Source organism: Corvus kubaryi, unplaced genomic scaffold, assembly GCF_017639235.1.
Source record: "Corvus kubaryi isolate FWS band 111438036 unplaced genomic scaffold, C.kubaryi_AGA036_p1.0 37184, whole genome shotgun sequence".
NCBI lineage: Eukaryota > Metazoa > Chordata > Aves > Passeriformes > Corvidae > Corvus > Corvus kubaryi.
In genome coordinates, this window is record NW_024581051.1 from 588,362 (window position 1) to 601,910 (window position 13,549).

The 13,549-nt window shown below is 37.0% G+C and overlaps 1 protein-coding gene across 3 annotated transcripts in view; it reads right to left on the bottom strand.

The window, feature by feature from the left end:
- Positions 1 to 13,549, bottom strand: part of CRIM1 (cysteine rich transmembrane BMP regulator 1) — a 175,794-nt gene that overhangs the window by 58,779 nt on the left and 103,466 nt on the right. For all 3 annotated transcript variants that reach the window (XM_042022013.1, XM_042022015.1, XM_042022014.1), the window contains one exon: positions 9,931 to 10,052. In XM_042022013.1, coding sequence (XP_041877947.1) covers positions 9,931 to 10,052 — 122 coding nt within the window. The remainder of the gene's footprint in view (positions 1 to 9,930; positions 10,053 to 13,549) is intronic.

The following is a 13,549-nucleotide window of genomic DNA, read 5'->3' on the forward strand; positions in this document are numbered from 1 at the left end:
AAAAAAAAAAAAAACAGACTAAACTAAAACCCCAACACAGTCACAAAGGAATGGAAGACCATAAAGCTAACATTAAATAAATGCATCTTTTCCTAAATTCATGAATTCTTCCAATAAGGAGAAAACTACAGGTAGGATTCTTCAAGTTCACTGTGTCACAAAGTAATTCAAATTGCCAAAACTTTATAGCACAAAGCAGTTAAACATATCTGAGACTCCAAATCCCTTTTGTGATGCCAACTAACACAACAAAGCAATGGGCATGAGACACAGGCCATGGCTTTGTGAGCATAAATTCAGTGTCTGCTGGCTCTCAGATAACCCAGTAATACAAGATCGATCCAGCCCAAGCACTGACACACACAACTACCCATCTGTGAAAGAAGCCAGGACAGAGGGGACAGTCCCCAGAAAGATATAAGGTTTTTTTCTGGCAGTGGAAGAACAAATGACATCCCTGCTCCTATATAAAGTCAAGCATGACTAAGATTGACTTGATTTGGCATTAAAGTTCCTGCCACAGAGTTAAAAAAAATAGTTCTGACACAAATTTAGCTCTACAGATCCCACAGCCACAACTTTTTAGTTCTGGGGGTGAGAGCCCAAAAAGTAAGGGTTGCACTAAACCCCACAGCTTCACACTACACAAACAATGATCATTTCTCAAAACCTTTATCACCAATCTGAACTGCAAAAGGACACAATCTGTTTTACCAAATTAGTTTTCAAAGCAATTTTACCTTCTACATGTACATCTAATGAAATGCATATTAGTTCCACGGGCTGAACTAGCCCAAAGTAAAACTTCTGTTATTGAGATTTCTCTAATTTCCTAATAGGTATGGTTTTCTTTGATTAGAGTCATGGAACAGCTCAGAAACACATGCAAGTTTGGCAAGCCATCCCTTGCAAGGCAGCCAGTCTGCGCACAGTTACCCCAAGCACATGAGATGCTTCTGGCATCAGCTGTCTGTAGGCAAGTTTGGGCATCTTCTTTCGTAGTATCAGAAGTTGCAGCTCTCCCAAAGTGGAAGAAAGACTCAAAACAATTTTCTGTTGTTGAAATGATTAAAAGGTTCATGATTCCAGCACTTCACATGTTCCTTCAGCATAAAGAAGTACTTGTACCAGAGCCTTGGAAAGAACTAGGGTAAGTGCTGTGAACTTTCGATTAAATGAAAAGGAAGGAAACCGATAAATTTGAATCCTGTGTGCCTATAAACAAAATACAGAATAGCTTTCCATTTTTCAAAAGCTGAGCTGGTAGAGTTTAAAAAAGAGAAAGTTATGTGTCATTGGAATTAGCCCATAACAATGTTATAGGACAACTGTATGGTCTTGCTTCCTTGCAAGCATATAAAAACAAGCTAGATAGAAAAAACTATTTGGATTCTTACTCTTCAGGCTGCACTGCTTAGTTTCCCTAAGCAGCATATTCCCTATTATTGCAGCATATTATATTGCAGCATATTCCCTATTAACACCATTACAGGATGGTTCTGAAAGTCCTTTGGTCCTGCATATTCTAAAAGGGTCATCCAGAAACAGAGAAATCAGAATTAAAGCAAAACTGTAACTATTATTTGTAAATCAATGCATTTATTTATACAATTATTTAAAAATACTTTCACAGTTTAAAGGAATGAAATACTATTTTGTGGCAGCTGCATTCTGTAAAAGATATTAAAAGATACTTGGGATGCTGAGAAAACCCAAATTCGGCTCTATCTGATACACTCCTGTCTTAATCTTTTTTTTAAAGCCACCAGTAACGGAGAAAACGCAACCTACCTATTAAGCAATTCCACAATTTTATTTACTGTAACTGAGCAAAAATCATGAAAGGGGCAATTAAGCTTAGACAGAAACAGCAAACAAATAGAAAGGAAGCTTCCCCTAAGCTTCATTACATTTCCCATCTTCGAAGTCTCATGTTCTACTGCTTTTTCTATCCTCCAGTGTGCGAATTTCTTGCCAAGAGGACTCATCCTCAGGACACCTCAGGGTGTCCCTGCCTACATCCTCTTACAAATAAAATTTACACCTTTCTTTCAATTTGTTTTTCTCCACCAGGTCATGTTTTTTTAGTGTTTAATTGTTTCTGTGGCTTTCCACAAGGCTACCTCCCTTCTGTCTCCTAAGTTCTTCTAGAAATTAAGCAATGCTACTTTTTAACATCCTGAAGGCCTACTGCAGGAAAATACCAGGACAGCAAAGGAGGAGCTGGGGTCACAGAGGGTGGTGGCTATGCTCTAAAACCCCCAAACAGTGACAGACTTTCTTGATGAAATTGCCAAACAATTCTTGGAAGCAAGACATGTTCTTCATAACAGAAGAATGTGTTTAAATCCCAGTGGTCTTTGTCAGTCCATCACAGGAGAAAACACATGTTGTGATCAGTTTAGCCATAGGCATGTTAACAGGGCACAGACATCTGAAACAGTACCACTAATAGGTACTAGCATAGTCCACCATGCATTACCAGTACATCTGCGAGAAGCCTCTAGTGCATGAGAGAAGTTAAAAATTGCAGGGAAAAAAAAAAAAATCTCCAAACCTGCAACACAAGGCTGTGGTTTGGCATTATAACAGGTCTAACCATTTCCTCCACGCTTTGAGAAGAAAAACTGAATTCTAACCTTGTCCTCCGAACTTTGTCCAAGTTTAAAAATCTAGCAATATCTGAGTCAGAACATTACTGAAGATATTAGTTTACCAAGACAATTCACTTTGGCAAAAATCATTACTATTTCACCAAAGTAAATACTAAAAGTATTTACTCTTTTTTTTTTTTTTTAAACTTTTAAACCTGGGCAGAACTGCACCATTTGACATCTAATATTCTTTGTATATGACGTATCATTTCATGGAATCTATCTAGCATCTTGTTTTTCATTAACCAACATGAAATAAGTGAATTAGGTTTTGTCCTTTTTTATTTAAAAATTAACTTTTTTATTTAAAACTCAATCTCTACTTCCCACTGAACAACCCTCCTACTCCTAGTGAACCACTGTAGAGTTCTGAGTCTGGTTTCACATCTCACTGTGGTCCTGACAACACCTACCCCATCTTTTTTATCTATTTAGCTACAGACTGAATATTTTTTACCAGGAATTTTGGGTTGACTGGCCTTCAGTTTTCTGTGTTTTCCTTTTCCCTCCTGTTTTAAATGTAACTCCTAATTACTTGCACTGTTTCACACACTTTCTCCAATTTGACTATAGGGCAAGTATAATACAGGTTCGGAGGATCTAAAACATTTTACTTGGTTTGGCAGTCTGACCAGCTTTTTCACTATACTAGACCAAATTCTCATACAGTTGTGACTGGTGATGATTTAGCCATGATTTTCAAATACCTTTCAGATGTTCTGACTGAATTAAAAACAATAAACCCCAAAACCAAACCTCAACCCACAACAACTAAATCCCCCTACCTTTTTGGTATCAGATTATCTTCCTTTAATGTTAATCTTATTATGTACCAAACAATCTGTTATCTTTTGCATCTCACAACCTGCCTTTTACATCTTATTTTTTTAAGCAGCTGCCTATTTGAAGTCCACCACAAAAATCTGTGGTTTTGGATGGCCAAAGAGAAATATGCAGTACTGTTTAATCAGTATTAGGAGTATTTAGTTCTCTGCTCTGATACAGACTGTTACCTTGGTCAAATCCTTATTTCTTTAGAACTCACATAAAGTAAGTTTAATGAAAGTACAATAAGGACAGCCAAGATTAATGCAATAAATAATGAGAACTCCATGGTAGATGGTGTCTGTGAGATGCTTCACTTGGACTTCATTTCCTCCTTCTAAGGTGAATATTTTCCTTGCTGACCGTCTATTCCTCATCAAATCCCTTCCATACTCATTGATGCTCCCTTTAGAAATAGGCCATTCTTATTTCCTTTTAGAAACAGTGGAATGACCTTTATCCTCTTCTGCACCATGAGATTAATAATGGATCTGCAATTGCTGTGAGGAGCAAGTGCACCAACAGGTGACAAGAAGTGTGATTAAAGAGGGTTTTTAATCTCTCTTCCAATGCAGTACCACTGTATAGAGATGCAAGTGTGAAAATAGCCAGAAGGCACAGAGAAAAAAGAAATGCCTCCTTTATGTCAGGAGGAATTCCTTTATGTCAGGAAATGCCTCCTTTATCTTCTCAAATGAGGAAAAAAAAATTCACAGAAGCAGCTATAAAATGCAGACTGTGAGTCACAGCAAGTGGTCCTACTGATGCAGGAAATCACTTCTGTACTACCATGCAATTATCAGTATAGCCTAAACCAGCAGTACAGAAAGGATCAAAGTCTTAGGTCCTGGGGAAGGTGGGATTCGATCTTCCCAGGATCAATGCCAGTTATTGTCATGCATCCATCAGGTAGTCCCATTTTCAGTGGATAGGACAAGGAAAGTCCATACCTCAGTCCCTGGGGAAAATAGATTGGGACTCCACAGCCACCCTTGGCAGATCTGGACTCTAAAATCACAGCTCACACATGGCCATGGCAGAAAGCAGCCTAGTCCCCTTGACCTTGAATCATGCTGACACATCAATCAGGACCACTCACACATGTAATGTATCATATTTCATAAACCAATCAACAACATTTTTGAAGTAGGAGTTGTTTTCAAGGAAACTTACTGAGAAGTGAAAGCCCTGACTGACAGAAGGCAGCAGCTGCAGGATTCTTGGTAATTGCTCTCTCAAATTTCTATGGCACAGCTCACAGTCAGTACGTGCTTTAAGTGCAACTTACATTCAAGAGATCCATGCATCAATACCTAATTAGAGAACACGCAAGTTTGGAGACTCTCTCTTGTTTCCAAGCACTGGCACTCTTGCTGCACATGCAGCTTTTAATCTCTTTAGATTCACTTGTTGATGCTTGTAATTTAATGTCGAATCAATTTTCTTTCCTAACAAGCTCCCCCATGAGTAAAAGCAGCACACCAGGATTAGCAGACAAAAGTCCTGGCGAGTAATATATTTTGTACGGATCAGAAGAAACTAGCTTCTGTAAAATGCAGGACTTTGTGGAACAGTACCTATCTTGGGAATCTCTCACTCAATTTTCCTCTAGTATGTATCACATAGTATCTAGTAGTCTCTAGATGAAAAGCAGTTCTCAGGTAAGTGAAGTGGGGAATCTTCACGCCAGTTGGCATAACTTCCCTTTAAACAAAGCAATACTGACTCTCACTTTCCCTGAAACAGGGCAGCGGAACCACGCAACAGACAAAAATCTTTGTTCAGTTTCATACAGTAAGATGAAATTATTTGCTACAGATTTCCCATGTTGCCTTATTTCCTTTATATGAACTTCACACTTCTCAGAAATGAGTACATTTGACTATGGATGTAGCTCTTCCCCGAAAACTTCACTACTGAACATCACTGTGCAAATCTCTGATTCCCGCATGCAAAAAGCAGTGATGTATTTAGTTGCATCAGTTATACCTCTAGTGATACTATTTTATGCCAGCCAGAGATTTCAATTTAGCAATTCACACTTCTGTCTCCTTCAGGCTAAAATTGTGTTACATGCACGAACTAGGGCTTGCTCTGATGGTCATCAAGAATGTAAGATAAGAAGAAACAGCCAGCCATCTAAGCAGAGATGACTGACAAAATCATACCACTACTGCATTTTAAATCACTGTTTGCAAACAGCTCCATAGAGTTGCAAGGTCTAGGTTACAAATTAAACAGTAAAGACCTTTCTCCTGACAAAGAAAAAGGAGCAGAAATAAATAACATTGTTGTAGCCATCATTGTTGTCTGAGCTCTCATTGTGACATCCAAAGACCAGGCAGGGTATGCTCAGGGATGGCTCAAATACTCACCCTAGATAAATCACGACAAGGAACTTGATCATGTCAAAAGGGAACTTTGGATTGATTCCTACCACCATTTAACAACATAGCATGATTTTACTTACGAAGACGCTTCCCTTCAAAATGAAGAAATCAATTCATGCTGTAAAAATGACCTTTTTAATTGACTCACCTTTGGAACAAGAATCACATTCTAATGACAGTAAGCATTAATTGTAATAGTGAACTCTTTTAAATACAGTAGTGCTTTAAAAAGCACAACTTTATATCTCTATTTAGTGTAACAGTTTTAGGTAAAATACTCTGATATCTGCATACATTCATGATGTTTAAAATATCACACAGAACTATTTTAATCTATCTGCAATGTAGGTTTTTTTCTTCTCACCAATAAGAAAATTGTTCTCAGTACTTTCTAAATTATTTTTTTGTATAAAAAAAAATCCAAAAAGAAGTTTGATGTATGGAAAGATTGGACAGTTACAGACACTAGGTACTTAACAACAAGCTCCAATTAAATGAAAATACCAGGACCATTTTCCAAGCAGGAATAAGTGTTATTTTGGTGATTTATGATGTCTATATAAATACAGAATAAACTATGAGAAACAGCAGATTGCACACGATGTGAAGCATAAGGACACACCTAATATAAATATGAAGCAGGAAAATAAGGGCGAGTGTATTGACTTAATGCTGTATTTATAATCAAACAGCAACAACATCAAACATCACAGTCTGCAAAAGAAGTAACTACTGCAGAAGTTTCTTTTGCCACAGATTAATATGCTTTTCTTAGACAGACTAACCAAAAGCTAGTTTGAGACAGTGTGTATCAGTAACAAAGATAACCACACAAAATATACATATATATCGCAGAGCTTCTAAATCAATTCTATATTAAATCCAGGAAAAACATGTGCAAAAGGATACCTGATCTGTCCCAAAACTGTTGAGAAACAACAAAGAGAAAATACTGCAGAGTGTCTCCATGACATCATTTTGCTGCCATTATTACTATCCCCACAACATTGGCCACTGTTATTCTACAACTACAGCAGAGCTCTTTCCTACACAGTAAAGCCAACCCACCCATACTCTGAACATATAATTCTGTATCTATGACATTAGCACAAAATTGCAATAAGTATTGCAGAAGTCTGGCCTGCTTTAACACTCTGATCATAATTAGGGTTACCTAAATATATAAATTAGATTTTTTGCAGTTTACATACGCTAATTTGTAATGATACCCTTCTTTTAAGGTAATGATGATCAGTATTCTTCCTGACTGCTCCCCCCACTGCCAAAGGAATTATTTAATTCTTTAATTATTTCATTCAATAGTTGTTGTAATAGCAGGAAAATGATACTAATGTGAGTATGCACATTTCTTTTTTATTCCATCCTCTTGCTTGTTTTCAGAGGTTTTCAAACACAAAAGTAACTAATGAAACTTGTTGGTAATGCTGATTATACAACTTCCCCACTTACCATCTATAAACTCATTAAATTACATTTGATAAAAACACATGCTTTAAAAAGGCATCTAATCCTAATTGGAAAGGATGAAGATAAGGAATTCAGCATCCTCCCCGCAGTTTGTGCCAACAGCTAGCCACCCTCACTGCTGAGAACAGCTTGTCCTAGATCTTACAGATTTGACTCTTCTTACTTTGAAGGCAATTTTTTTAATGAAGCAAAGAAATTGATCTAAGCCTATCACTGTATGATATTTTCTCCATCTGTTACTGATATCAATTGTATCTCCTCTGCACTTGTAGGTATTTCAAAATACATTAAAAAACCAGAACTGGATATTAAATTCAATTATCAGTTTCACTAAGAACATTCCCCCCTCCTCTTCCTTTTAAACTGACAAAAGTAATGGTAGGGATTTACTACACACACACACACACACACACACACACGCACGTCAGTTTGTCATTGCATTAAACATTTATCTAGAAGTTCTTGTCAGAATAAATTTAGAGGTTTTAGAGTTTTTGTTTGTAGTAATTGTCCCTGAAATAAAAACCACCTAAACATGCTAAAATGCATTTGAAAAACCCCAAATTATAAAGCAATGCAGATCATGTTCTATGACAATTCTGTCTTCTATACCAATGATATGCCACACAATCCAGATGTCACACACTCATGAGTAGTTTCACAATTGCTCACAGATTGTTATTAAAAATATTTATCATCTTCAGGTTTATAACTATTTCCTACTTCCCAAATGAAGCATCATTAACAACTGCACCTGGAAGTTTGCTTGAAGCACTTTAAAGTCACGTCATACAGCATTATTTTTTACAATTTGATTGTAGCATTAAGAAACATAATGACAAATGTGTTTTTCTAAAAGAAGTATTTAACTTTTCTGACCAGTTTTGTCAGAAATATTTTCTTTTTTTTAAAGAGGAGCTTATTAAAGATAATTTTGACACTGGCCTGGAATATATTAAAACTGATTTTTAAGGACATATACAAGACAGACCTAAACCCCTTCATTTTTCTCCAATCTGGCCTTTCTGCTTCCCTCTGTGGCATCATCTTCCCTTCAAAGACTCCTATTTTTTCTTCCAATTTACTCTGTAGTCTAGGCTACTAAAATATGGAAAGCCTGAGAGGCAAAAAGGAATCTTGATCCAAAAGCAGCTTGGATCTTTGGAGCGAGCTACAGTGCACAATAAGGCAGTGATGCCCAGGGCAACAGTGCTAAAGACAGTCTAAATTCAGTTGCCAATGAAAAATGAATCTAACTTCTACTTGGAAATAGGACATGAAGAAGCCACAAAAAAAAGTGGGCCATTGAAAGCAGCTCCATCTCACACCTGCTGCAATATATGTACTGCAACAGTTTTGTCAGCAGTATCCACAAATAACATGCAGACTGAAGAGAAGCAATTAGCACAGTGCATTGTACCTTTGAGACATCATGTTGGAAATTGGCTTTGTATTTCTTGCTCAAACTACTAAAGTAAATCCTGAATTAAATATTGCATTGAGGTGTCTCACACAGTTAAATCAGATTCAGAAATGATACTTTAACAGAATGAAACAAATATGAAACAAAGATGAGTATTACTTTAGTGTACAAAAACAAAAAGTAGATAAGTTGCATTTATACAATCTTACCCAGATAGTGAAAGAATTACTCTGAGAGTAAAGAATCTGTGACTCTTCCTGATACAAATTCCTTTATTTGCATGGGAAAACTTAATTTTTATATATAATATCCCATTATACATACTATTATTTTTCAATCAGCATTTGTGTTTTTAAAATATTGCTATGTGTAAATAACACAAACCTTCTCCTGGGGAAATCTCTCCCTCTCTCCATTTGCAATGACAGTTGTAACACTAAACAAGATCAAATATTGCTGAATAATTAATAAATACTGCAACAGTTTGTAATTTTTTATGCTCAGAAATTATTACGCAATGCTTCAAGAGCATTTTTCTCCTTACCAACAACCAAATATTGTTTCTTCACAACTCGCCACATACAGCACCTATAAACAGTTCTATACATAGAACAGTCCTGAGATAGAGTCACTTGCATGACAAATTCAAGGTTTTAAAGTATTTTCTGAATTTTTAGACTGGGAAGCAAAGAATGAGAATAAATACATTCCTACATTGTCTTCTAATTTCTAAAGGTTGTACACTCGTGTTAAAAATTACTCCGCAATTGATTCTTAAAGCAAACCCCATCATCTAAACGCACTTAGTGCTGCCACAAGCAGTTGCAATGATTAACAAAATTTCACTTCTAGAAGGCCTCTAGTGTTTGCTAATGGCAAAAGACTACCTGAAAAACATACAGTGAGGGAGTCTTGCTAAACCTGTGATTGCCTGTCACAGAGAAAAGTGCTTCAGAAACTAAAGCAGCTGACAACTTCAAACTGACAGTTTCCCATGTCAGTATCTTCAACTAAACTTCCAGTTCCTTCTTACTGAGTGAACTTCAAGAAAATGAATTCTCTTAGATCTTGACAACATAATAAAAATAACCAAATGCCCAGCATCTCCCAGAGACCCTCTTCTTCAGGTGCAAGAGAAAGTTTCACATACCATTGACACATTCAAAGACATCACAGCACTTGCCAGGTGTTCCATCTCCACGTGAGACTATCTGGGGAACGGAGCCTGCCTCGCACATGGGGAAACCACATAAACCAGTGAGACACTCGCATCTGAAACCAAAGAAGAGCAAGGAAAACCCCATAAATAAATGAAGCTACATACAAGGTGAAAGAATAAGCAAAAGAAAAACAGAAAGAGCACAAGTTACAGCTTTGGCGTATTCATGTCTTAGAATCATCTTTTATTAACAACCAAGATGGTTTATCAACCTGAAGGGTTCTTTTTAACCATCCAAACGCTGCTGGCTGTCAAGGAAACAAAAAGGTGTTAGTATGCAACACCAATGGTGCTCTTCTGCTCTGCATAAAAATTTGAAAACTGCAATAACTGTGTTCTCCAGACTTGCAGAGTAAGGCTTCTCCTCCAATTTTGTCTTGAATAATGAAAATTGGTGAAACGCTAATAGCAGAAATTGCATCCATTCATCAGAAGGATGTTCTCTCATTAGGCAACCACATTATATCCAGTGTAATGTTGGGAAAAACTAAAGAGAAAGGAAGACCAGATTCATTAAATCTAAGGCAAACGAAAATAATTCCAAGTTCTCTTCTGGTGTTGATGGTGCTGCAGTTTGCAGAAGGAGAAACCAATTACATGTGACGCCAAATAATATGGGAGGCTAGGTATAGTACATACTGTGGTTAGCTTAGGATCATTCTATAAGGACTACTTTCTCCATGTAAGTAGTTTTTGTTTGCTTATTTGAGAAAACAGCCTAACAAACTGGGAGATATAAAATGTGGATAAACAATAGTCATGCTTGCTTCCAGATTCTTTGCTTCATGATTAACTAACAGTTTAAAAGTCAAAACACTTACTACTTTCGGTAAGTTTCCATTTAACAGAGTTCTAGCCCTGAACAATGGGCACATCATAGGGATAAGCAGCAATGATTCTATAATAGAAGTTCCTGTAATTATGAGTTAAAGAAATAAGAACTCTACTTGTTAATAACTATTTCAAATATTTTAAGTATCCCAAGAAAACCCCCACATCAAACCACCCGTTAGTAAGAAGCAGCATCAGCCCTTAATGCATTTGCTTATTCTTTACGCTCAAAACCCAGGAAGTTTGGTTCTCCTCTACCATGCATGTCTCCTTAATTGCCCAACAGCCATTTCATCTCAGATCAGCATCCAATGAATGAGGAAGAACCACCTCTCAACAGACAGGTTTTTAATATCCCTCCCTTTAACCTCATCAGTTTTAGATAAAATTGTTGTATTCTCCAGTGTAAGGTATCACTCAAAAGGAAGTTTGCAAGAAATACAAGTCAAGGAATCTCAAAGAACCTCTATTAAACTACTTGAAAAGAATTTTTAAAACACTGCATTACAGAAGCATGTTACTGTAAAGAGATAAAGAAGTCCATTTCATGAACAATGTTAAATACATTAAGATAAAGCGAAGCAATTTAACTTCATGTGCAGATGTATGCTACAGTAACAGCTTTAAAGCAGGCATTTCAGGGTTTGGGTTTTTTTGTTTGTTTGTTTTTTAATAATACTATGCTTCCCATAACAATAAAGGATAATGGACTAAACACAAAAGTAAGAGTATAGAAACCAAAGTCTTAATTATCACACATTTGCTTGTGACATTTTCTTCTCAACTTATTTGTAAATACAAAGAGGGAATCCAATTATTTTCTTTACTGTATGCTGTTTGCCTTCAGAGATGTAGAAGGAAGAAAAGGCATCCTGGCTTCTACTACGTGTGATCAAAAAATCTAAAGGATTTGTGACAGCTGTTTCCGTTTAAGATGACTCTGTAAATAATTTTACAGAATTACTAATATTTCTCACTTTTGCTGACCCAATAGTGCAGGAAGATGGTGGGAGGGAAGAAAAAAGATGACCTCTAGTAATCAATGAAAAATTAGCACTGTCAGGTTCATGGAATTTGTACCTTAACCCATGTAGCAGACTGCTTTGAAAGATGCTTTTCCTTTCTGAAAAGAATGAAACCCAGAAATAAGTACCTACATATTACTAATGAAAAAGGAAAAAAAATCTTTTAAAACATTTATAACAAAAGTACAGACACAATCTCAAAGTGGTATTAAAAGCCTAAATAAAAGTTGAAGTTTCACTTCAATAAGCCTACATTCAACATCCAGATGACCTGTGGGAAAATAGGTAGATCAAACTTCCTGAAAATTCAGAGAAAATGTCACACAATATGAAAATAGTTGTGGACCTTGATTTTCCAAGTCTCATGAGCTGAAATTACCACTCTTAGTTCTACTGCCTTCACAACAAGCTTTCTCAGAAGTACCTTCTTTCTGTCTCACATTCCTTGTAACTGATAAGAATTGCAGTATTAAATGCTTAGATTAATAACTTGTACTTTTCCTCTCACATTTTTTTCCCAGTCAACAGCTTAAAAAAAAAAAAAACCAAACCCAAAACACAAGACTGAACAACAAGAAACTATGAACCACCACTTCAAATAGCTTAAGATAGGACAATCTCCCATAAATAGGGATGAAAGAGATATTTAAAAGATTGGTGGGAGCCAACGTTCTTTTCTGCAGAAAAGACTCCCTCCTATTCAGAGTAATGAAAGTTTTGCATAATCACAGAGTAAGCAAACAAAACCTCAACACTCCAAAATTTTATAAATTGACTTCCCATTTGGTTAAAAAATAATCCATGCATAGGAGAATGTCAAAGTAGCAAATGATCTCAGATGGACTTTTAAATAGTCTGCATTCTTTTCAGCCAGTTCTGCTAGGAAAACCTTTGACCATTGTCCAGGTTATTAGCATGGAAAACATTGTTTTGGAGACAGAAGTCTGTCAGAAAGAAACCCGAGGAATTCTGGTAGCTGAGCATGGCTGTCACGCTGCCAAAACAACATCTGGAAATTTGGAATAAGTGAACCCATTCTCAGCAAGAGAGCAAGATGAGCCTTATAGAACTAGATTTTTCTGAAGTGCTTCTTGGAGCAGAGGGACAGACAGAAGTGAAGTTGCAGCCCAGGTCTGTGCTCTGCCACAGGCATCTATCCACCTGTGTATATCTTACCCTTGCTAATGGAACATTAGGTTTGAAGAAGTTTAGCAGGACAGTTTGAGTTAAGCCTGCTGACAGTGGCCACAGTCCCTCTCAGACTAATTTCTATAAAATTCAGCTGCTCAGACTGCTGTTCACTAAGGCCCCACGCTGGTTCTGAGCTGCTCCCCCTGTAACTGTAGCTTGCCTAAGGAAAACAGTCACAGCAGAAGTTGCTACAAGGAAACCTTCCCAGAGAGAAGACTGCGCCATAGGGGACCTTCTCCCTTCACACAACCTGCAGTGGCACCACTGCAACACCAAATAGCACTGTGGCATCCACCAGTTCTAGCATTAAAGGGACGGCAGTACTTGAGGTACCGGGAAGCTGGCACTCAGTATCTGCCCCTGACACACCTTATTAGCAAAGGCTGTAAGGAAACAAGCCTCTTGGCATGTTATTACCATAACAGCACTCAAGTCAAGCCAAGAACATGTCCTTTTAACAAGGAAGAACAGTCGGGTAGGAGAGTACAATGTTACCTTACAAG